General features: G+C 39.0%; 1 protein-coding gene across 1 annotated transcript in view; it reads left to right on the forward strand.

Annotated features, from left to right (window-relative positions):
• The window catches only part of NR5A2 (nuclear receptor subfamily 5 group A member 2), an 83,152-nt gene extending 60,043 nt beyond the window's left edge, over window positions 1-23,109 (forward strand). Inside the window, exon 7 of the mRNA XM_082053382.1 lies at window positions 19,822-23,109. Within this exon, the coding sequence (XP_081909508.1) occupies window positions 19,822-20,069 (248 nt within the window). The 3' untranslated portion in view covers window positions 20,070-23,109. The remainder of the gene's footprint in view (window positions 1-19,821) is intronic.
• Window positions 23,110-26,728: the final 3,619 nt, after the last annotated feature.

Consider the following 26,728-nt stretch of genomic DNA (forward strand, 5'->3'; position numbering starts at 1 on the left):
ACTAAATTTGACATTAGTTTGGGAACTCCTCTCTTTCTTTGTCATAAATCAGAAATTTAAAAAAAAAAAACCTGCCCCTACATATGCTGTTTAATTCTAGGGCTGAAATAGATTGGCATGCTCCACTGGGGTGCAATCTTGGCCTCACTAAAGCCAAGGAAAATTTCACTCTTTGTAGTGGACTCAAAATTTGCCTCGGTGTTTCTTTGCTTCCTATCACAGAATAAATTTCAGATAAATTTCTCAGTAATTAAATTTTCTAACTGACTATATTTAAATGATATTTGAAGAACCAAATGAGTGCCTTACAAGGAATGCTTTATATCATCTCTGACACAATAGATCTCTTCATTTTACCATCCGGAAGCTTCGCACACTGGTCACTTAACCTGAAATCAGCCATTGTTTTTTCTTTACCAAAACTTCCCATTTGTCCTGCTAGTTTTTATTATCTGAACTCAGCAAGAATGATTTGTCAAACCTCCCATCAGAGCAGTTTGTAAAGTGAAATGCCAATAGGAAGAAAGTTAGACATCATTTGACCCGTGGCCAGGCACTTGTCTGCCCGAGGAGCTAAACGCTAGACTAGGCAGCAGCTGACCAGTACTGCTGCCTTATCATTGTCAGGACACAGAGAAATGTACTTCATTTAAGAAATGAAGGCTTTATCAATGGACAAATAATTGCCGAGCCACTATTGATCTCACATCTCACTTCACATGAGACAAGAGGGTCCTATAGAAACTATAAACATTTGATCTGCCTTTTACACACTCTGTTTAGTAAGGCTGTGTTAGTTCTTCAAAGCACAGTCCATGAAATGTGAGAACTTAGAAAAAAATTAGCCAAAAAGTTTCTTTCTCTCATCATTCCAGTATTTTAATATCAGAACTAAATTAACTAAGCTAAGAGGTGACTGGCTAAAAATGCAAGAGTTCATTCTTCAACGCAGCTTATTATCCAGTTCTGGCACTCCTTGCTCCAAGATGCAGAGGATACTGGAAGTTTTTATGGTTACCAAAGTCACCTGGAGAACTTAACTGAAGAAAAAATCCATTGAAAGCTATAGAACACAAACCCCACCCCACTTCTTCTGGCTGTTGCAAACCTCCAGCTGCGGGGGCCTGAATAACTGCTCCTAGGAGGTATCGCTCTGTGCTTTTCTTGTTCTTACATTGTTCCCTAGGGCACCTGCTCCTGGTCACTGTCAAAGATGGGACAGTGGCCTAGATGATCCAGAGTGCTAGCACGGCCATTCTCACACTCTCAGCAGGGAGCTGTGAGCCATTTGCAGTTCTCCTTCTTGCAAAATGAGCCTGGTTGTTCTTTGGCAGTATACAAAGCAGCTTACAGATAACACTACTTTGTTTTCACAAAGCACCTTCAGTCCTAGGATCTGAAGTAGGTGCTGTGAATTTGAAGCCAAAAGTATCAAAACAACAGTTTTCCTTGGCAAGCCAATGCAAGTCAGTAATGGAGCACTTATCCAGGGATGGACTTGTCATCACAAATGTGTTCAGTTCTTACTTGCAGTAACAAACGGTACTTAGGGTTTAACACAGTCATCTTACTCACAACTACTCTTACACCTGTTTTTTACAAATATGTTATTTATAATACACATGTATAACTGGGCTGTTATTATAAGGTGGTTTTAATGAATATAATTTGCTGTTTTCTTATATTCATCCATTCTGTTACCCAAGTGTACTCATAAGATCACACCTGGTGAACACCAGTAAGTGAGCAGGTGAGGGGTTCTGTACGATTAGTATTCAGCCAGGGCTTTCAGGCTTTTGAATTTAGAAAAATACTTACTGCCCACTTGTCAAATCCAGGCTCATATCTCAACCCTAATGTCTAATACAGTAAAGCACTGGAGGATAATACTGGCAAAGAAACATTTCCTAAACTTCAAGTAATCACTTGGAATTCAGGAAGGATCGATTAGTATTCAGGAGATGTGACTGCTCGATATTTATACCATAGAGATTTGGCAGAAGCAAATAATGGTACATAAAGCTGATGCTTGTCTTAATTAAATGCAGTGTAATAGGTGTTGGGGATTTTTTTTCTTAGAGAAAAGAGCAGTTTAGCAATGACTAGATATAACTCATTCTGAAGTTCAGAGTTTAAAACTAATCAATATGTATTTATAACAAGGGAGGGACTGAGTATAATTTATTATTAGTTGACAGTTGACTAATAGATAAAAACAAGATTTATTTAAGTATGTTTTCCCACATACTAATTTCTGATAAAATATTTGCGCTCTTTGATTCTTGATTATTTTTTGCTGTACTAACAATATTTCAAATAGACTTTTTGTAATTAACGTCTCATCTGCAGATAGGCTGGAAATGAAACCAATGAATGTAGAAATGAGACATCTGGCTAGGACGATACCTTCACTATGTCAAACTTATTAATAGTAACAATTCCTAATTTTATGAGTAGGAATCCTTAATGGCAGGTGATATTTAAAGAGCTGCTTTACAGTATACAATCTACATACATGCTGATGAACAGATGTTGACTGGCAGACAATGCATTGGGTGACAGGCACAATTGCAGCACACCTACAAGCCCAGGTTTGTCTCAAATTTCACAGCAAAAAGTTTTGAGAGGGAATATGAAGAAGCTGGATAAAGAGCTCTGGCGTTTTAAGAGGAGAACTCTGGCATGTTTCAGAGCAGAAAAGTACTTGGTCCAGAAAGGTGGCAAGTGGGAAATAGAGATGGCCTTGTGGGCAAGTCAGAAGCAGGAGATGACCTTGTGACACTGAATGACTGATGACAGGTAAGGAAGTAACAGCTACAAGACCTTGAAAGTGAACACCATTTCTGTCTGATGTAGCAGGGAAAAGGGAAGATGCAAAAAGACAGAGAAGCAATGAGCTCAGAAGGGTGTCTTGGCAGCACCATTTGCCAAGGCGGAAGGAAGAAATGCTGTGGTGATTGAGATGATGAAGCAACACGGTATTTGTTACAAGTTTAATCTAGTAAACAATGGCTCCTGTGCACATCCCATGAAGTCAATGAGAATAACTTTGCAGGATTAGCTATCTATTATTAGTTTGAGATTACATTAGAAATAGACAAATTTAAGGGTGAAGATTACTGTCTTTTGGAAGACCTCATCTCTGGGTATAACAGAGGCTCTGTTTCTTGAAATCTGAAATCAAGATGATTGCTTCTTTAAATTATTGTTCTAAAGTTAGAAGTTATAGATAGACTTGACCAACTGCCGGACAGAGATCTATGGCTTGCATTGGGCAGAAGGCTGAAGGAGGTAACAGTGGTGATTACATGGGTCCTTTCTTGTCCTCAAATCAGTGAAAGTAAATTTAATAGGCAAGAAGTTTAAATTTAGTATGAGTCTCCTAATTTCACACTGTTTAAGAACTTTCCTCCATTTCCCAAGTTTGAAATTGATAATTTGTAATGTGAGCGGTTGTCAGAAATCTTATATAGTCCTACTTTGCCTTGTAAACTATGGCTAAATCTCATATTAGAGATGATGAGGGCCAGGAGAACAGTCAAATAGCCAGTCTGCTCCTGGAGCATGTAACTTCTCTGGGCCTCAAGCAAGGCAGCCAGATGACCCCACTCTGCCACTAGAAGAGCTTTTCCACTTTTTTACATTAATCCTCTGGGAAAGTAAAGCAAACGAATACAGACAAAACCTCATTTCAGAATTGTCTCATGAGGGACATTCTCCTTTCATGGAGCCAGCATTGCCCAACAGAGAAATCAACCGTCTTGTCTCTAATTCTGCTTCTGACTCCACTATGGAGCTTTGAAGTCTCTTAAATGATATCTCAACTACCCTATCTGGTAAAAGAAAACAATAGCTATCTGTCTTTCTATGCAGTGGTGAAATCCAGAGTATTAAAGATACTATGTAAGGTAAAACCAAATCATAACAACACTGTTTCAAACATCTTCAGATACCATAAGAAAGGCCATTGTGAAAAGGAATCTGTTTAAAGTATCTTGAAGAGATTTTGCGAGAATTGGATCCTTTCCTTTATAAATGACTCAACATGAAAGTAGTTCCTTGTTGTATTTTCATATAAGGGTCTAAAACTTTGCAAAAAATTTGAAAACTCTTTTGAGAGACTAAATTTAGAAGCTCATTTTAGCACATGCATGACAAAGTGAATTTTCTTTTGCCCTGTTCTTTCATTTCTCTGTTTTTTCTAATTTCTTTATAGGGAAACAAAAGCAAAGACATATTCCCTTCACTTGATATGTCAAAGCCCATAACAAAGCCAAACAATTAAAAATCAGTCATGAAATTTCCTATAGATGCTAAATGGTGATGTATTGAGTGACGACTGATAAACAACCATTGGCTCCTGAAAACACTTTTTCAGTGAGCTGACATGTTTTAGTCCAGCTTCCCATGCAGGTGCCACACATCAGGCAGGCAGTATCAAAGAATCTAGGACAGTGTCTATCTTACAAGTATCTCAATGACATTTCCAATCAATTATTTTTGTGAAAAAAACACATAACATAAAAGGAATACAATACAAATGCTGGGGTTATAGGGTATAGTTAAGAATTAAACCAGTATTTTTAATAAATAAGTCTTCAATAATGCATCTCAGTCCTGCATGTGAGAGTTGTGAATTATGAACTTCCTGCAGGAGTTCCAGAGAGAGCCACCTGCTTCATGGCTGATTGAGTTTACTGAATAAACTAAACTATAGAGGAAATTTAATAATTACTATTGATTTGCCTTGATTTTATTTCATAAAATGCAATGAAAGTTGCAAATTCATCTCTCATGTAACTGTTGAGTACAATGGCATTATTTAAGGCATGAATTTGATCCAATCTGATCATTACTGGTGTATGTTGTCTGCTTGTCTGGCAGCTGCAAGCTGAATGAAGAACACACTAGAGGAATATAATAGTTAAATTCACTTTGCAGTTGTAACAGGCAACTTATTAAATACTCTTAATACCAGAATGCATAACTAAAATATGTGAGGAACAGTTTTTAGTCTAAAAACAAAAATTGCAGAGGGTCTTACCTGAAAGTTTACATATAGGTGACTGTTGGCCATTTATTTGAGATACACTGTAGACTTTGCCAAATTCCCTCCTTTCTCTTATCCCTTTGCTGTTTGTGCAAGATTGGGCACTGGAAAAGGAATGAAGCAATGGCTGTCTCTGAGGGGGTAAAATAGAGAGGTGAAATCCCATAAAGAAACAATGAAAAGTAGCAGGAGAATTAAACAGGAGGCTAAGGGAAAGAAAGGATCTGCAAGAGTGATGGGAGAAGAGTGGCAGGGAGGATATCTGGGCAGAGCAAGAGCCTGGAGTGGTTGACGAAAACTAAGGACAGCAGTGATGTGGATCAGAGGAAGAGAGAGAAACCAGGGGCTTGAGATGGGAAGGAGTCAAGAAAACAGAGGGAAAAGGCCAGGAAGGAAAGAGAAACCATGGAACTGTGATCAAAGCCAAGCCAGAGGTGGAGAGGGAGGAAATAGAAGCAAACAGGAAAGAAACAATAAAGGAAAATTCAGAAACAAACTTTATGGTCCAGCCTTGAATGCAGCTGTGATCATGAATTGGGGCACAGAAGGGGACTGTGCAGAAACACTTTCCCAAGCTTGGAGTGTGTCCCGATGACTTCTGCTGGCAGGAAAGGGCACAGGGTGAAGGCTGCAACTTTTTAGGCTCTGGCAAAGCTGCTGCTGAGACTGGATGAACCTCTCAGTGTAGTAGCACTCTAGTCCTGTGCAGAGCCATCGAGCATGGGCCAAGCTAAAACAGTAAACCCCAAAACAGTCCGCTTGGCTTGCAGAAGTTTAATCTGCACGTGGCCATCCTCCTAAGGATATTTTCAGAGTTGTTCTTTTTAACACTGTTCAAAGATTAATATGGAAAATCCTACCTCCAGCACCATCTCCAGTACTGGGAGGGTTTGATGTGTATTATAAACTTATTGCACAATGTCTCTGCTTGCCAGGTGAAGGAAAGTGTCAAGAAAGAGAGATTTCAACATCAGAATGGGGTATGACATTACAACAGCATCTTTCCTCTCTCCCAACACTAAAAATTGTAATAGAGATCGGTAAACCACTCAGGACAAGACAGACGGTGCTATCCAGTCTCTCACTGGAAGAAAACCCATAGCCTGAGCAGGATAAATGATAAGATTGTTCTTCGAGGCCAGTCTGAGGCATGCTGGATGGGTGGCAGCTTAAGGAAGTCCTTACCTCTAAGTTCATCTCTTCTGGGAGACATTTGGCTTTAGAGAATGGAATCAGCAGCACGGTTGAAAAGGACAGGTATCAGATTCTCATTCCCTGAAGCAGTGCTGGAAAAACAACATTGCACACTGAAAGTATTCTTTCAGAGAGGACCATTGCTCAGAGTTTACTGTAGGAGCGGCATCACCTAGACTGCATGCCATGCTCCAGCTAGCTAGCTCTGACCTGTGTTTCTTCCTCCCTTTCTGTTTTGAGACAGAGAAAAAAGACCCTCACAATTAATTAAAACCATAGATAAAACTACCAGAGATTAACCAGGGAGTAAAGAGGGAACAAAGCAATTAAGAACATTCCTGCTAAAACTTCACTAGGTATACTGTAAAAATCAGAGATCGGTGTGCCTCTCAGAAATGCGGTAAAGAGAAGCAGACACTTAAAAGAGCTTTCAATTACTTACGTGCCTTTGGCTTCCTTTCAGGATGCTGTGGAACTGGAAACAGCCATAGTAAACGTGTTTTCTCTGCATTTGCCTTTCTTGACAAAAAGTTCCAATATTTTGATCTCAAGAATAATCAGCTCTTTTGTGTTTCCTTTTCAACTAACTGCAGACTTTTGCAAGTTAAAAATTAATGACAACCTTCTTATTAAAAAAAAAAAAAAAAGGCACAAAATCTTCTGTGCTCTTTTAGTCTAAATGGCATTGAAACCACTCTTGCTCCCTCTTTCTGCAGTAGCACACAAAAATTCCACCACAACAGTACAACCTGGCTTATGGAAACCATTATTTTGACGATGAAACATTGTGTTGTGTCCTTTACCACTATTACAGGCAGTCAGTCTGTTAGAACGTATTGGGCGATTATAGGCTAGTCTTTTCAGAGAAAGCCATGGGTTTCAAGTTAGCAGTAACCATCTATCAATTCTTGAGATTATGCCATGATTTACTGTCACAGCATCATGTATTCTCTGATTTTCTGCCTCCTGTGAAACATTGTGCTTTCCTTTTCTATTGATGTATCAAGTATAATAGTTACAAGCAGCTACAGAAAAATCAATAGCGAACTTTCATTACTGTGCACATAAAGAGTACCACGCTGTGAGAGCACCTAGCTGTTAAATAGTCACCAGCAGTAAGGTCCACTATAAATGTCTGTTATTTTGTTCTAAATGAAGAATGTCTGAATTTGAAACATCAAATATCTAGGATTTTTGACACCACTAGATTCTATGTCAAGTTTGCCAGTATGTGATTTTTTTTCCAGGTGTCAGGCTTGATTTGTCTTTTCTGTCCCAGGATTTGTGTATTTCTTTAAACCTGAAGCTGACACAGGAAATTAATATGAAAATGGAGTATTTCTGGTCTGTGCTTAACTGTAAGCTAATTAGGTTTGGTTGGACAGAAGTGGTAAGAATTGTGTTAATCTTTGTTGAACTGGTCTGTATCTCACTAGTCAAAGTAAGCTCACTTCGATTAAGGTGAACAGATGTGTTAAACACACAGATAGAATAGAGGTGAAAGAGGTTCTACAGTGTTACTGCAGACTCCTAGAACTGTGCACTAGGAAAAGCACCCAGTTGCTTTTCAATACACAGTTTGGAAAAAACCTGTGTAATTTTTTGTTTAAATGTATTTATTTGTCTCTGGGAACACATTAACTTCCAATTAGTAAACATAAACAAGAATGGCAAGAACAACAGTGAGTGTGTATTCCCTTGAACACGTCCAAGGCAACTGGTACTTCAGTCCATTTCTCCAGCAATCGGGCAGGAGTTCCTGCAGGGCGGGTGGGCAATTCTGATGCAGGAGTTAGTGGTTACTTTGTCATTTTGAGACTGTGGTGATTTACAGCTATAAATGCACAGTTTGTTGCTGAATACCCTAGATTTGAAAGCCTGTGTATTTCCACGAGATTAAAGCACAAGGATGAACACGTGTACTTACGTGAATTGTATGCTGCCAAATGCACTGTCTGCTGGGGCTGCAAGGTTACAGGAAAGAACTATTTCTTGACCTGGACATAACTTTCAGGAAAATAAACCTTTAAAGAAATCCAAATTGCTTTTACAATTCTCATAGTACTAACTCATGTAACTTCTACCAGAAACTTCATTCCTAATGTCAATCCATAGTCCTCTCTGTAAAAAAAAAACATCTACAGGTGGGGAAAAATCCCTGCTTTGAAGACAACACTGAGATCTAGCTAGAACTGACCTTAATCCAACGAGTGTTGATTTAGGTGAAGGTGGATCTAGAATTAAAAATCCTTCCAGATGCTAAGCAATAAAGGCAAAATCCACAGTCTAATTCACTAAGGCATGTAGGGACCCAGCAGAGTGTCACCAGGGCCGTGAGGACATGTATGTCACTCATAGGGTGAACTTGGCCAGACCAGAATTGCAAACCTCAGTTTGCAGGAGGCTGAGCTCCCTCATGTCCCTGAGCCCTGTGCAGACCATCGCAGCAGGCACCGTGCAGTGCCCAAGGTGCGCTCGCGTCCTCCATCTGCCATCAGGGGACCAAAGAGTACCTCTGCCCTTGTGCAGGGCACATGAGTTTTTTGGCACCATGTTAGGGGTGGCTCCAACCAAAGACTAATGTGGATATGGGCTCCTCTGATTCATGCTCCTCATGTTAAACCTATGACTATGTTGTCCGTGGAAACATCTTATCCATATCTGACTAAACACTGAAGTCTGAGATGAGCAGCGAGCACAAATCTGGAGTTTACCCAATTTATTTCTGCTTTTTCTTGCTTAGCAAATGAAATATTAAAAATGTGCAGAGGCACTAACTTATCTGAGACCCTACAGTCCTTTCTGACCAGGGCTTTTTGTCAGGAAGTCAGGGCTAGTTGTAAGAGTATTTGAAATGCAGTTTAAGAGTATTTCCTCTGTTCCACACTTCTCTACCCTCTCTGTTTCACTGATGAGTAACCATGTTGCCAGAGGGACTTTCAGGTGGGCTTTTCTTTAGCTTTCATATTTATATGTTTAAAAGTGTAAGCAACAAGGACTAAGAACAGTGGTATAGGCATCTAAGTCTTCGGGGATAAGAGACCCCAGGCTGACACACATTTCCCGTGTGCCAGCACTGACACTTGTGGAGTGCCAGTGTAGTTGCAGATGTCCCCATCTGGGCTTCTGTCACTCTTGTTTGCCAAACCACTTCCACAACCCAGCACAGACATATGTCACAGTAAAAAATGAAATTTGCAACTTCCACTCAGACGAATAGGCAACATCAGAAACAACACGCTTTGAAATACTGCGGCAGAAAACCTCTTACCTTGGTTGTGCTTACTGTCCAGGAAAGCAAGGCTGGGAGCACAGGAGAACAACATGCCAGGAGGGCCGGCAGCCTGGGTCAGCCAGGGGGACAGGGCAGGAGCCCTGTCCCAGGGCCACCGCTCTGCTGGCCCCCAGTATGCACCAGGGCATGGCCCATTGTGTTTAAGCGAATCCATAGGCTGCTGCCAACAGGTGTGGTGAGGATCTGATGACTGGTACATGCACGTATATGATGGGACCAAATTCATTGACTCTTTTCATCTAAGCACATTTTTTGTCAATGCTAATTTGATAGGGAGTTGAAAAAGAGACAGTGGCTTCAATGGACCATCAGTGATCTCATGAGTTTCTGCAGATATATTTACATAGAAAATAATTGTAACTGCCCAAAACAGTCTAGCTCTTCTGAATAAGAAGAGTAAAATTCAAATGTTGGCTAATAGGAGTCACATATATGTTTCCACTGTAGTTCTACTGTAGTGCTTTCAGCACTGAGCAGTTAAATGAATGCTTTATATTATTTCAACACAATTATGTAAGAAAATAATTCTTTTACTGATTTCCACTCCCCATATCTTACACAGGCAGAGGTGATTATCTTTTTCATGTTCTTTCTAAACTAGAAATGGCTTCCATTGATACAACTTAATTCAGTGAAAAAAAGCCTGTTAGTGCAAATACTGTCACATAAAACTAGTAAAATCATGTCTTCAAAAGTCTCTAGAAAGAGGAAAAATATAGTTTTTGAAATCAGTATGTCTGAAAGATGACTGGTGGGTTGTCTCACACTAAGCCCTATCTAAAAATAGTGCAAAAGACTTGAAACTGAATTATTTGTCAATTACATTGACAGAGTCTCACAGTATTGTACCTCTTAGATCAGCATACCACTAAAACACCTTTGCTTAACTACATTTCCTTCTTTTAAAGAGAATATATTGTAATCATTTTTGCTCCTGTGGGACTTTGGTTCTAAACAAGAGGATAAAGCCGAACAAAATTCGTTGAGTAATAAAAAAGTGGTATGAAGTTCTCCCCTTATCTGGAAACCACTATAATGATATAAGTGGCTGGTCTAATATTTTTAACCAAGTTCAAAAAAGTTTGAAATATAATAATTAAATGCAAATACAGTCCTGATCCCAAAGACCAGAAGAATGCCTTTAAGCTAGTATTTATAACAAGAGCTGTTCGACTGAGCTCTCTTGTAAATTTTATCATACCTGAGGCAGTTTTCCTCAGTCGATTAGCTGGAAAGCTGAATATATCCTGAGGCAAACCAGACATCTAGTACAGGCTAAATTCAACTACTGGAGCTTAAATTTGGCTTAATATATCCCCACTTGGATCTGCCTGTTTAATTCTCTTTCATATGATAACGTTGGTTTATTCATAGTCTGGACTTGCCACCTGAACAAACTGTACCTCATATCTTATTCTAATGGAATAAGAAAACTTTGCAAAAACCACAAAAGTTCCTGACTGAAAATCAAATGCAAATTTGGGATTAAAAACTGTTTTGTAAAGTGACTACAAGATTAGTACAGAGAGATTTTTTTTCCCCTAAGGAGTACTGCTTTTTATGATCATGCATTTTTTATACTCTGCAGAGACAGATGGGCTTTATAAAAGGATACAGCCTGCTACTCAAAAGAGTTTCAGTGGCAGCTGCACTTCTGTGTTTTAACCTCAGTAGAAATTTATATTCGATATTTTTCCAGAAAATATTTATATTTCTTCTTCTAGGACTATTTCACCCCTTGGTATAATTCCAGTGGTGGCAGTAGAAATACCTCTGAGATTAATCTGGTCCCTTATTCCTATTTTAAACAGCACTTGAGTAGTAGGAGAAGGATAGAAACAGAATGGATAAATAATGTGCAACCTTCTCATGAGTGCAATAAATCCAATCATTCAGAAAAGTTGTGAATGTCTAAGCAAAAGCAGAGCAAATATTTTCTAGATAAAAGCAAATCCTTCTAAAATTTTAATTCATTTTTTTCTAAACATTCACCTTCTTCTCAGCTAAATAATAGATCGCTTCTTGCTCCTCTCTACATTATACCATACTGTCTATTATTGCAAGTTGCTTCTAACACCCTTTCTGCCTCAGTTCATAACTTCAAGGATTTTGTATGATGTCCCTATCACCATTCCCAGGAACTTCATAAATATTTATGACATCTTAAACTATTCACACCTTACAAATTGTAGACTTTGACAGCCTGTTCCCTTAAAACACCAACAATCCTGTATTGTTTGTCTGCTGTTGAAGATTAAAATGATGTTTCAGAAATTAACTGGGAAAACCATTTTGTTCAATAAATTTAATATTTATTCTAATTTTTTTCTAAACTCTTATCAGAAGCCTAGTTTCTGCTTTTAACAAACATACTTTTTTCTCATAACTATAAAAGTGATATAAACAAGTGTTATGGCCATAGAATTGTCTGCATTTAAGCATAGATATTTTTTAAGTCTGCTGATAGCAGGATAATTAACATACCAGTTTTCTTATGTATGCTTATTCCAACTGAGCGTTCAGAAGACAAACATTTATAGCTCTGACATATAATATGAACCTGGGATTAGGTGATGAGTTAGGAAAAATTAGTTTTGACTCACGTTCTCTCTCAGTTTATTTGTAAGACCTTCACTGAATCACTTCTGGCCCAGCTGATCAACGTGTGCCTGCATACAAATATGACCACGTCGCCACAGGATAGTGGTTACACAACTTTTCCCTGGAAAAGAGAGACTTGGATTGAGACTTTTTTCCCAGAATCAATCTGTCATTTACCTTAAGTGGTCACTGGGTCAAAAATACAAACAAACCTGGAAGGAGGAACCAGAAACCCACGTCAGTGCAGGCAGGTTCCCTCACCACCAGCTTACAAAGCCAAGCTATAAATTTGGGCTTAACCTACCTAGGGTTGTTTTTTTCAGTGCAGCAGCAGAGCTTCAACCCAAAGACTGGAGCACTGAGAACAGCTTGTAACTTGCAATAGACAAGACCACCCGCTGGCATGGCGGGAAACAGACACCACTTGTTTGGCAAAGTTCCTTGAAGACACAATAGAGCGAGTGCTGTTCAAATTCCTGTTCCTCTGCCATGTCTTCAAAGAAAGCAGTGGCAGCTACTCTCTTATGTGGAACCTAATCCTATCGAGTGCTACGCATGGATTAAAATACCTACAGAATAAGCCTTCAGGCAATAGCCAGGCTGCCCTCGGTCCCAGATGAGCAAGAGACAAGCAACACATTGCATTGCTCACCCAAAGCAGGAGCAAGTCTGGGACATAGCAGAGGCAGAACTCCAGACATGGACGAAGCTTGAGAAAGCGAGAAAAAGAGAGGTGGTAGTGGGGTGTAGGCATGGTGAAGTGCTGGAGTGGAACCACTGCCTGGGACTTGGTCCCTGTGGTCTGTCCAAGCACCTTCTGGGCTGGGCTGTAGTTTCAACCAGCTATGCCAGCTGGCTGGCCACAGCCCTGGCTGCATGGCTGTACCTGGCCATGTCTTTCCCTCACGAGTCTCAATAAGAAACACGGGACTTTATTTAAGGGTGCAGCTGGCTGTGGACTTTGGGCCAGGACTTGTGAGCAGCTCTTCCTCCAAAGAGGCCTGGCAGGATATTGTTTTATTGTGTTTCAATGACACTATATCATGTATGTCTCATTTGCAAGTAATAAGGATGTTGGTTCCTGGGGTGCCAGGATGAGAGGCAGGTGGAGATTTTGATTGTTTGTTTAACTTTCAGGTCAGTAAATTGAGCCAGAGCTCTTGAAAGTCAAGCAGTTTTACTTTCCTGAGTGATGACTCAGTAATTACACCAGTCAAAGATTCGAGCAATCAAATCAGGCTTTGACTTTGTCTTTACTTGGGCTGTGAGAAAAGAGACAACTGAAATTTAGGAAAAATATATTCGAAGTTGCACAAGGAGGAATCCAGATTGTTTCCCCATGTCTCCTTTTCCATTGCTTCCAGTAGAAAAAGCAATTAGCAAATTCCTCGCTGAAGTCAATAATCACGGTTCTTACTAGACAGTAGGAGATTATGTTCTCAGGAAGAATCTGTCATTTTACAATCTTTTTGGAATAGAAAAATATGCTTCAATATTTTAAATAACACTAGAAAGAAGCCTACCAATATAAAACACCACCAAATATGTTTTAGTTGAGTCTGAGTTGTTCTGAAACAAAGGTCCATCAAGATTGAATACTGAGGGGATCAAATAGGATTCAGACTAAAAACTACAGCTTGTTCTCTCATAAGCATTTTATTCTTGCTTTAAAAATATGTATAAATTTGCCCAGTACTTAGGCGTGAATGAAATACATTGCTATAGAAGAATTTAATCAAGACTTTCAAAACTATGTGCCCATTATCTGATGTTATGTTCAACCGAAAATGAAAATTGCTTTATGACCCTAATAAAGAGCCAGAGATCGATTGTTGCACTGTTACAGGTAGCTTAACCACTACCAAAAAGAATCCTTATTAAGACAGAACAGTTTTCTCCACATTCAGCTTGGACTTGGGAGTCTTAAGAAAACAAAAGAGGTTTCTGTTGTTATAATATAAAGGTTTTTCAAGGTTTGGAAAGTGCTAAATATAGCACCTTATCACTGATTAACAAACACATCTATCAAAAACTGTATCCCAGGACTTCTAAGTAAATAATATTCATCACAACCCTGCTGTAATAAAACTGAGGGGACTTTTGCAGTAAGGAGCTTAACTTTACCATAAATCTTCCTTCATTATAGCATTTTGTCTGTCAAGAAGGCTTAGCTATAGAATGGCATACATCTGCCTTCATGACAGATGTGTTAGATGGAACCGCTGTTGTTGCCATTAGTTTCAATGAAGGAGAATTGTGGGTAATTTTCAGAGATTGGCACTTTATCAACCATTACTACTCTTGCTCTCAAAAAAATTTTTATCACATGTCAAAAATCTACCTGTGTTTTAAGTCCCATAACCCAGAGGGTTTGCAAGGCTAGTGGAAAGTGGGCAAAGAAACTAGGAAAAAGCTGTGTTTGAACAGAGGAAGGTTTGGTAACGTCACCTCCATCCTGAGCAGTTCCCTTTCTTTGACCTATTCTTTGGAAAAGATCCTCATCAGAATTAATATATTCCATCTTCAATGTCAAAGAGGCACTAACCTCACACCAAAGCCCCAGACGGGATCCCCGAGTTCAGGCCGAGGAGGCTTGTTTTACCTTTCCCTGATAAAACCGCGTGTTTCTAAGCGGAGGCAATGCTGCTCATTCGGCTGTGCAGTCTGGCTGGAAAGAACAGACAAACCTCGCAGAGGATGAGCCTGAAGGCTGTCCTGGCCAGAAATGCCATCACTAGAGCTTGGAAACACCGTATTTTACCAACACATTTAATAGTAATTCCAAAGATCTAACACTGGCAATCAGTTGGGTTTTAATAAAATCCTTAAACGATGGGGCTTGTCAGCCTCTTCAGGGTGAGGAAGCTCAAGCCTAGGCTGGTATTGAGTTCTGTTGCCTGGAAGAGTGTTTCCAGCCTTATGAAAGTGAAAAATGTCTCCCATTGGAGAAGCCTAAACACAACCTTGTTTCATGCTTGCAATAGTGCAAAAAGCAGAGAAGCAGATGTGCTGTGTGTGCACGCACCTCTTCATTGCTTCATGTAGGAAGAGTATCTCATAAAAGACGTGAGCAGCAAGATTTAACCAGCTTTCTTTGGGAAATATTTACGCTGCTCTTAAGGAGTTACTATTTTTCACATTTTAAATCTCTCATTCTGTTTCATTTTTCTTTTCAAAATTCCCAGACCTAGGGAACATCTCTACAGATTAGTAGACCACTAAATCTTCAGTATTTCATGTTTTGAATATGAGAAGGAGGAAATCTCTCTGAAAGCTAAATATTTTCCCCCTCTAAAGACCAGACCCATTTTTGGGGAAAATATGCAAAAGTGTTCTCATCAGGCTGAATGTTGTATGCAGTTTCAGCTTAATGTACAGCTTTATAGAAGATGTAGAAAATAATCTAAACAGAGGGGGATTTCTGGGAATACTGGCAGATCTTTACTGTGCAGAACAGATCCTGACACACTATAATACTGTTTTTGTCTTAATCGTCAAAAGTAAGCTATAGAGAACAAAAATTCTTTGTTTGACAGAAAAGCAATTGCTATTTCTTGTAAAACATATAATATATTCCAGAAGACCTAAGGGTTTACTTTCCAATAAGGCTAGAAAAAGATGTGCGCCCCACTGTGAGCTCACAGTAAGGCTGTTTCATGTAAAAAGTTGATAATTAGTCCCTGAGTGAATAAAGTAGAAGAGATAAGAGACTGATACTTACTGTAGCAACACAAAACACTTTTCCTAGCTGCTAAAGGGTGTGTGGGTTGGAGGGGGAGACCTACTCCTACTCATTTAATTTACAAGTGTCTAAACCTCAGAAAATTATTTCTTGCATTAAGCTTAAACATGTGTACTTTAAATTGTTACTAACTGATGTAAAGATTGATAAGAGACATTCTAAAAAGCAGACAGGAATGAAGAATTATACGAAAGCGTAAAAGACCGTTGTGTTGTACACATCGGCAGCAGATTTCATGCCCATTGTACACCACTGCCTTCAGCAGACTTACCCCAGCACCACTTGATGTTTCACCAAGTTAACTCATTAGCATTCAAAGTTTCTTTATCAAAAAGGAAATACTTGGAAAACTAAATCGTATACCTTTAGCCAGAATTATACAATAAATACCAAGAAGACAAACCAACCCAAAGCACAGGAAAACCATCTACTTACAACCAAAGTTACTATTTAATACCGTTTGTATTACTATCAGCTAAATACTAAGTACCAGAAGTGAAAACTGTGTAGCATTTTTTGTTCTACCTGCAGAACTTGGAGCTACTGGAAGTAATATTCACATGTTTTCCTCTGTTATTATTCATCTTAGACTTTGCGATTCTCTCTCAAAAAGAACTACATAATTTATATTTCAACTATGTGTTCAGCAAACCTCTTTTTTAACAATACATAAAATATCCTGTGATCTGGAGACAGGACAGTGAAGCTTTACCCAGCGGTCTCAGCACATATGCTTTGATTTGTCTGTCCAATTTGTCTCCTTTGCTTTACTGCAGCATTTCTTGTTAATCTACATGAGATGAGAGCACTTACCAAAAGTCATATCCAGAAATCCTGATTACTTCATGAAGACTCACTCCAAAACACTTCATCAGGCCATCAGGTTGCTCTACATCCCCTCCTGGAGAGATCTACACAAATGAATTGTGTAGTGATGTCCTAAACTGTAATCATCTGGACTATGAGTATCTGGTTCAGTATAGAAACAGCCAGGAAAATTCTACTTATTTTCACAGGTGAACTAATAACATCTTGTTTACAAGCACTGAGCCTCACCACAAATACCAATAATTTGTACAGAGGAAATACATTAAAAGTATTTTCTCAGGCTGGATGTGGTAGAGAAGCACCACAACTGCTTTTTGGTTACTCTTAGTGTTAATTGGACTTGGTTTTACATCTGACTTCAGTGCTTTGGTTGTCACATGAGTATTTAAAGTACTGTCCAGTGACATTAGGAGAAGAAAACAACAACGGCAACAACAACAATCCCCACAACAACAAAAAGATGAACACAGACCTTATTCCCCCATAGTTCTGCAACTTCCATACAATTCAGCTAAGCCACGTAGTGAGGAGCTTATAGGAAGATCCGTACAACACACAGGTGCACCTGTTGCCAGAAACCACTGGGTTCTGTATATGGAGGTAACAGAGAAAATATTATGCCTCTTTTTGGCTTGGAGTATGATACCAATACAGCTGAAGACAGAATGCATCTCTATAAAACATACACTGAATTCAACACTTTTGCGAGAAAACGTGAAAATCTGCAATTCTCAGGTTTTCTTACTGATCTTGTTAAAAATTGATTTTATGATGTTGCAAATATATTCCATGCAGTAACATTTAGACAGAGATCAAAAATGAGGATGAACCGCATTTTCCAAGAAGTCAACAGACTTTAATCTCACAGTATGATTCAAAACAGACAGCAACGGAAAGATGCCCTTTGAATTTAAAAAGGGTTGAACCAGCTAGCAGTTTTTAAAACTTCCTGAAAAAGTTCAAAATAGTGACTCTGAAATCCTTATACATTTTATCTTGCTGTTTAACAGTTTAGTCTCCAGCACAGTCTCTATTTCTGTGGGAATTTCTTATGTTCTAACAATTCATTCATTATTGCATTTTGCATCTGAAAGCAATCTATTTAAAATAATCATGATAGCTGATACCGTTCCTTTCTTAACTTTACAAAAAATATTTTTAAACCAGGTTAGACTCACTACAAAATACCTTGAGAGTTTTATGTAGGTACATAAACCAAAAACCAGCTATATGTTGTGTGAGAAAATGTCCAGTGTAATACACAAAAACATGATTATCCAAAGATCTCCAGAAATACAGCAAAAAGACTTTGGATAAATGAGTTTGAATAGTTAAGGGACCAGGGATAGTAGCTTTGAAGCTTCCAGTTCCCCTCACTCTGGATAACACAAAGTTCAGGCAATTCTTGTTGTACAGCCATCACAATTTCAGTATTGCTCGCCAGTATTCACTAGTAAGCCAGCTAGCAAAATCCTGGTGGAAGTTGTGTGCCCGGTTCCCAAGCAAGCAGCACGAACGCGGAGGCTCTTGTGGGGGCCAGGATGGAGGCGGGAAGGCCAGTGGCAGGGAACATGTCCCAGCTCCCGCCGCGGGCACACACAGGCCCTCCCGCTCCCACCTGCAGCGCCAGCCCCGGGCCTGCGCCTGCTGCCCTGGGCTGCCATCAGCAGCCTTGGCACCTTCCTGTCCTCTTGTCATGAGGAAAATGTTTGCCCCTCCAACCATTTTCCTCTCATTGCAGCACACAGTTATGTGCAGGAACCAATATTTGCTCTATTTAAAGCACTTCTAGGAAAAGGTGCAGTGAGACTCAATGTACACAGCCTCCCAGGCTGGTGATGGATTGGGGGACCAACGGGTGTTCCTGTTTTGCAAAGGAAAACACTAATTTCCCTTTCTATCAAAGGGTGGCATTTACAATGAACCAAATTCCGCCAAATTCCCCATCTCCTATGCTCCAAGAACATTCACAGAAGAGCAAATTTGTCTTTATTCAAAGCGAATTAGCAGCATAGTTATACTCAGTATCACTGTGCTTGAGCATTACAAGAAACTGTGTTTCAGTACTCTACTGATAGCATAAATGATCGAACACCAGCCAAAACAAGTTCTCCCAGCAAAAGCACTTTGATCACTTCAGTCTTTCTGCATTATACCAGCATTCTAATTTGCAAGCTTTAGAGTAACTTCTGCATTCTCCAGACATGTCAAAAGACAATGCCATCAGAGTAAATTTTACATGTGGAAGCAAATAATGAGGAGATAATTTACTGGCATTTATCTCTGACCAGCATTTCCAGAGCTTGAACTTGCTGTATAGGAACAGAAGATAATCAAAGGCAGAGAGAACAAACTGTACCTGCCTTACTGATGTAAATGCCCCTGTTGTCCAATACAAAAAGAAAGAAAGAAAATTTGTATTGGATTTCAGAAACCATATTCAGGTTAGAGGGCACCATTCTTATCTGGTATTCCACCCAAAGGACAACGATTTCATTTTATAAAGATCATTAGTCAGTGAAATATATATTTTAGAGTGTTTCTAGTAGGGAAGATTATTTTGGCAGTCACTGGAGTGTACCAGATGGTTCATTAACATAGGCTAGACAAGTCAAAGGCTTTCAGAATCATTTAGAAAATGTCAAACAGAAACAAGAACCCTGTCACTTTTTATTAGAATTAACTACATCATACCCTGGACACAGATTTCACCTTGGGTCAGAAAAATTAATACAGAATTATATGAATTGTGTAACATACTAGGTTAAAGATAGGGCTTCCTCTTGGGACTCATTTGCTAGCAATATATTATGGTCTTCTACTTTAGGAATCCTCAACCTTTCTTTTTGTAAGCTATGAAAAGAGCTGACCTTGCTCAGACTCCATTGGTGTCTAATTGATTTGAGGTATATGCAGAATTTCAACAAGACACTCCGCTAAAGTTCTTTTGTGATCATTTTCCCAGGAAAGTGAGCAAAAGGGTTCACTGAATATTCAGCAGCTTGTAAAGTATGCTTTTGTCAGGAGGAAAAAAACAACAACATCCATTTAGTGAAACACTGCCTTCATAATTATGAATTAACTGTTGGTTTTCTTTTTATTATCATTCAGATGTCAAAAATCTTGAGAACTTCCAGCTTGTGGAAGGTGTTCAGGAACAAGTGAATGCTGCTCTGCTGGACTACACAATGTGTAATTACCCACAGCAAACAGACAAATTTGGGCAGCTTCTCCTGCGGCTACCAGAAATCCGGGCCATCAGTATGCAGGCTGAAGAATACCTCTACTACAAACACCTGAACGGGGATGTGCCGTGTAATAACCTTCTCATTGAAATGCTGCATGCAAAGAGAGCATAAATTATACTCACCATTAGAGATTCTGCTTTCAAGGAAAAAAAAAAATATTCTGAACTGCTCCAAGCAACACTAATTAAAATGTGGTTTTAAGACTTTGCAAAATGGTATAATAATCAAATACTAATAGTAAATAAGTGATGTATCAGGGTATTTGTATTGCAAACTGTGAATCATATGCTACACATCCCCAAAGGAATCTATATAGGACTTTATACTGGAGTGAAGTGAACTTACCAAGTGGATACTATCACCAACGTCAACATGATAAAGGACCGAATGATTCTTGTATATTTAACTCTGCTGATTGCCATTATGAAGAAACTTAAGAGGAAAAAAAAAACAAACCTGATCTGTATTATCAAGCTAAGATAGTGGGGAATTTGAGTGCACTAAATTCCCTCACTGTACAGCGGGACTTCTAAACAGTTGTAATAGATGCAAAACTGCGTCTATAACATCTTCTGTCATCTTTCCAAGGACCCAACATTTCTGTGATAAATGATGTGGCATCCACGCAACAACCCGTGAGAGAGAGCCGGCGTGAGCCCCGTGCGATGCAGCGCGGCCACCGCGCCCCCGGAGGCTGGTGCTGCCTGTCGGCCTCTCAGGCCTGCAAGTCGCTAATATGAAGAGTCTGTTAACCCGTTCGCTTGGCATCCTTACCGTGTTCTGAAGTTTGTTTTGTCACGTGTTCATGTTGCTCTATCAGGCAGTATCGCTCTTCTACTACTGCTATCAGATGCTTATTAAATAGCAAAGATAAATATTCCAAAACAAATTAGCCAATTCAACTATCTACTTAACTAGTGCAGTGGCTAAAATATGGCTTTGCTATATATTCGTGGCCATTTCCAAACAAAGGAAATGGAGATATTTTAGACATCATGGAAAACAGCTTCTTTGACACACACAGAAATTTTTCTAGGACAGCTAATACTAATGTTAAAAAATAAAACTAAAACTTAAATTTTAAAAATGCATTAGGTGATGCAAGAATAGACAAATGAATTGTATGAGCTGATGATGCCATGGGGATTATTAAGAAATTATTTTTTAAATTGACAGTAATTAAGAAACTAAATTACAACTCAGACATCCAACAGCTGATGAAACTTTTTCAAGTTAGGTAATACACATATTTTATGCAAAGAAAGAAGAGTGATACTGCTATGTCTACGTAGGCCAAAGTCTGCTGCAGAACAAATATTAGAGGAGAACAAACAATTCTCTCTCTGTCCAAATGAAGGTATCAGTATTAACATGTAGTGCCATCATTATAAGTCTTGCCTTATTTCATTATCCTTAAAGGTAACTGTGCAGGTGTGGATCAACATATGCTTAAAATAAAGTATTAATCTCTAACATTAACAAAAACATAGTGTTTACATTCTTTAGGTCCTGTGGGGAAAAAAACTGTGATAAAATTGCAGAGCAGTGATTTCCTTATTACTTCTTTTAAATTGGTAATTATTTTACCAGTTCTTAATTACTGTACGTCGTGAGACACTAAAATCAATAGAGGTATTTCATTTTGACTTTAATTTTTGAGATTATTGGCTGCACAATCACTTGTAGAAACTGTATAAAATCCTAATCCTTTAATTTTTTTCATGAAGATTGCTGGCTTTTGAATAGTTTATTTATATTGTATATGATAGTTTCCACTGTAGACAATTATGATGCTAATTTATTGTTCTTCGGTTTCATCTTTATATAAGATATAGCCAGAATGAAGAAGCCAAATATATGTGTTTACTGTAGCATGTCTTCAAGTTAGTGGAACATAGTTCAGGGACACACAAGGGTCTTTACAAATTAAAATCATTCACTTGATTAAATGTCTGTAAATCTTCATAATCCTAAATGTAGTTTATTTAAATCTATTGTAAATTATTTGAGTTATAGCTTTTTCTGTTTCATGTGAACTTGAAAAGGTGTATTTCTCATTTTTTTTCCAACCATTCGTACGTTGTATACCAAAGACATCAGTTATTACATCCTGCATTAGTACACAGCACACTATTTTAATCACCTGTATTAATCCGCTCTAATATTCTCTCCATGCATAGGGTACAAACACAGCAAAGCCTCATGTCTGCATCTCCTAGATGCCCGTCTTATATCACAGAACACACGTACTGTTGTACGGACCAAAAGCAAAGCAAGCACAGCTCCCGTAGTCATCCCACACAGCAGACACACAAGCATTATTTAAATGACAGCATTCTTCCTCAAGCAATCTAAATTGATGGAAAGGAAGATGCGGGTGGCAACAGACAGTGGCTGTGAAATACATATACCATGTGTAAAAGACAAGTATGGTCATTCCTTCCTTCTTAAATGGAAAACAAAGCACATTTCAAGTGTTTACAGTCTGAATTTTCTTTTTTTTTTTCCCCCCGATGAAATGCTTCGGTGAATCTCATTGAATATTAAAAGAAAAAGCTTTTAAAATGTTGCTAACTGTATTCACAGCACTATTACGTAAATACAGGACAAAAGCATTCAAATAAGGTCATAGAAGAAAAGAAGACTTTTTCATACAGTTTAATGGAAACAATTTCAGATAAACTAACATATATTTGCCCACATCTGTGGTTCCAAGAATCCCACCAGACTGCCCAAAGCACACAGGAAAAAAAAAAAAAAACACACACCAAAAAACTCCCATCATGTTAATTGTTAACATCTTGGTAACCAGACATTTACTTCTGACTGCCTTATTGATCACAGGACATATTAGTAAAAGCAGATTAAAATTCAAAGGGTTTGGCTTTGGCTGGTTTATTATAGATGTTCTATGTTTGTAAACAGACAATCTGTAAAGTCTGACCATTTGTATTACAGGTGTTCTGCAGCTGCCTTGGATTTAAATCCATGCAGCTCTTAGAATGTGCAGTGAGTTACTTGTTGGAGTTGAAGTTCTCTTACTGTATCGGTGAAATACATATTGTCATGTCAGTTCTTGCCAGGAGTTTCTCATCACCAATGGAATTTTTTTTTCAGTATTTCAATAAATATTGATATGCCCGTGCTGATTACTTTATAATTGTCTTTATGATAACATCATTCCACCGAAATGAAGCACCGGTCAGAAATCAGTTATTCACAAGAAGAGAGTAAAATGCAAGAAAAATAAAAGCCCTAAAGAGAATGTGACACAGAGCTTAGGACACAAACACGGAGAAAGGCACTGTCAAAAGCTCAGGCAGCACTGGTGAAATTACCTAGGCTGAAGCAAAATAGATACAGTTAAACAGCTCAGAAAAGCTGGATCTCTACTCAAAAAGGAATTTGCCAGTTAATACTTACAAATCAATGCATTTCATCTTATACTGCACACTTAATTTTTGCTTTACATGTTACCCACGAAGAGTTAAGCAGCCAAAGCATAAGAGGGGGAAAATGACAGAACAAAAGCAAATCAGGTAACAGGATCCAGCAGAGCTCAGGATAACCTCTCAGCAATGTAAATATGTGGCAGGGCCAGGGGCAAACCCACAGCTTCCAAGACAACTGCCAGTGGAGGCTGCCAAGAAGGCAGATGTTACTGCTACCAGAGAAAAATATTTTCCTAAAGTTGCCCTCTGGCTCCTCTGACTGCCACGGTGAGAGCAGGAGGTGAAGTGGTCCAAGAGAGCTTGTCACCAGCACCCTCCTGCTTTGAGACCGAGTCCACCGCCTCCCTGCGCCGTCTGGCAGTGGAAAAGAGGCTGTTCTCTGAGGTGCCAAATGTTAATGCTTCAAGAGGAAAAAACAGGGCTATAATTAGTTATTTACAAATCCTGCACTTGAATGAAACAAAGCTGGTTCAGTGTTGCAATAAAAACAGGGTAAAACAAATAGGATTAGGTGGCTTACAAGTGAGGACAGATTATTTTAACTTTAAGGAATCATAAATGAAAACCATGATTCTGCATAAGACCCAGGGGAGATTTCAGGGTTGATATATTTTAGATAGTTTTCTTTATGAGATATATATTTTTGGGTAATATATTTAGGTTATACACTACACATTTAAATTATGAAGGGATTTATTTTTAACTGAGTTTGACACGGGTTATGGAACAATCTACTGTATGTTTTTATTGGAAACACGGAAAGAGTGAGTTCAATGTAACATAGGTCAAGTCAGTACAACACTTAGTGATCTTGACAATTTCCTGGAATACTGAATAACACTTTTTATTAACCCCTAATGTGAAGCCTGCAGTTTAGACACATCATAAAATTCCAAGAATATTTCTACCATCTCCAATATAGTTGCTATTGTTTTCCAGGGAAATTCTATATGGGTGCTTTTGCTGTATTGTTGAATTTGGAATGGTAGACGAAAAGCACTACATTAATTACAAGCCAAGAAAATTACAGATATATTTTTAGAGGCATCAGATCCTAGAGCTAGGTAACCCTGTGACACTGGCATGAGCCCAAATACTTCTGGGCCAGTCCAGCAATTTCAGTTGCATGTAAGCCTGTAGAGAAAAGATTCATTTTCTAGCCAATGATATGAAAAACCTTTGCTAAAAGATAAAGGCAGAAGATAGAGCACAGACATGCCTACCCTGACATTATTGGTCCTAAGCAAAGGAAAGTAACACCAGAAGCTACTTGATAGACGCAGCACACATCAGTGGGACAAGACAAAGCTTCCTTTCAGCAAGCACACTTTCCAAACCCCTTATTTTTGCACCTCTGCAGAACAAAACCCAATTTATTAACAGTCTTGAAGTCCGACATGCAAGCTTGGGCTTGTAAGACTAGGTGAGTTTTCACCATTGCCCCAAGAAGGTCCTGACCGTTATTTCCTATTCAGTGTAATTTCCTCTAGTCCTAGATTAACTATCAGGCTTGTGGCAGTTTCTGCTACCTACATCCTGTGCACACTCAAATGGATAGTTCAGATGCAAGGTAAAGCAAGATGTTGGTGGAATGCAGACTCCTGATGCTGTCACTGTTAATGGTGGCTCAGCTGCAGTGACCTGCTCATGCCACCAGTGTCCTGCCTTGGTAAGAACTGCAGGTTTAACATTAGTTCATAATAAGACACAGGTTGAAATGAACAACAGAAAAATCTAGTGTTGGAGTCACAGCTTTGTTTACTCACATCTTGCTCTTCCTACATTTCAGGTTCAGTGAATTCCCTGCAAAAAGGGGAAATGACTCTGTTTGAGATGCAGGATGTTAGGATGCTTCCAGTAACACCAATTGTTTGTCGTGCTGCTGCAAACCAAAACCTTCACAGAGGAAGAGCCTCCCTGCGTGGCATTCACATCAATCACTCTGCAACTGCTGCTGCTGAACGCTGGCTGGATACTACCAATCCAGGCTGTCAGTTGCAATTAGATAGTAAAGCAGGGACACTGCACCAGAGGGAATAAAGTGTGTTTGAGGGAAGGACCCCAAACAAGTCGCCGTTTGTACAACAGAAACTGCTGACAGCCATGCGGTAGCTGCTGGCGTGCCTACAGACGTGCACACACACGCCATGTGCCACCTATGGGAATTCCTAACGCACATCCAAACGTCAGCGCTTCTATTCTTATACCAAAGACTTCACAAGGCACCGCTCCTCGGGCACACTGAGCTTTAGTCATCTACATGGTTTGATTGCTGTTTCACTGGGGTGTCCTTTGACTTGTGTAAGCACAGAGTGTTGGTGCAGAAAAGCAGACAAGTGATACAGGCCTATCTCATCAATACTGTGCCATTTCTACCTTGCATCACCTCACTGTATTTGTCCTACTCATTACACCTTGATCTCAACCTACAGGTATATCAAAAGAAGGGAAGTTCTTCTGAGTGCTCCGCTTCCTACAGCAAAGCAGCATGTTACAGCTGTATGTTAAGAGGAGGTCTGTAGGACTGCCTGTGTTTTAATTCCACAGCAACAAATACGGAGCATTGTAAATGTCTATTATGATCAGTCCATAAACCACAGTAGAAAGCAAAACAGATAATGGGAGGAATAGCTCCAAAAGAAAATATAATAAAAAGGAAGCACATGGACGTGGAGGAGACATAAGGATATTTATCTTTCATAAATATTTAATCTTGATTCACTTTTAATCTAAAGGAAAAAACTAAATAAAATATGCCAGATTATTATCATTGCTTTGAAGCATTAACAAGGCCTAAATAAATTATCATTTATGTATTTTAGGGACCTGCCACAGTAAGTGATATTGGTTTTAATTTCAATTAAGAAACATAGTTTTATATTACAATGTGTATAATTCCAGATAAAAAGTACAGCATGGAATAATTGATTGAATATGTTTAATCAATTCATTCAACTCATGCTGTGAAAATGGAAGCTTATTATTGGAGTGTGGTTTTATTTAAAATCCAACACTATATTAACTCACAAACTCCGTGAAATTGTTTTTTCACTTTGCAAATTCAGTTGAAATGTTTTGCATCAGTGTCCTGCTTTTCCTATAGAAGACCTTCCTATGAGTCCCACAAAGCTTGGATTTGCAGTTCAACCTCCCCCCAAGCCCTGCATATGTCTTTGGATACAGAACTTGGACACTGAAGCTGAGAGAGGCACTGACCTCGAGAAGGTGGGCCTGGGGTACACCTCAGGATTTCTGTTTCTTTCTTTACATGAACCTCCCTCCTCTGCTCACATCACTGAAATCCCCACTGATCCTCCC

The sequence above is a fragment of the Streptopelia decaocto genome (genome assembly GCF_964273445.1).
Source record: "Streptopelia decaocto genome assembly, chromosome: 5".
Taxonomy (NCBI): Eukaryota; Metazoa; Chordata; class Aves; order Columbiformes; family Columbidae; genus Streptopelia; species Streptopelia decaocto.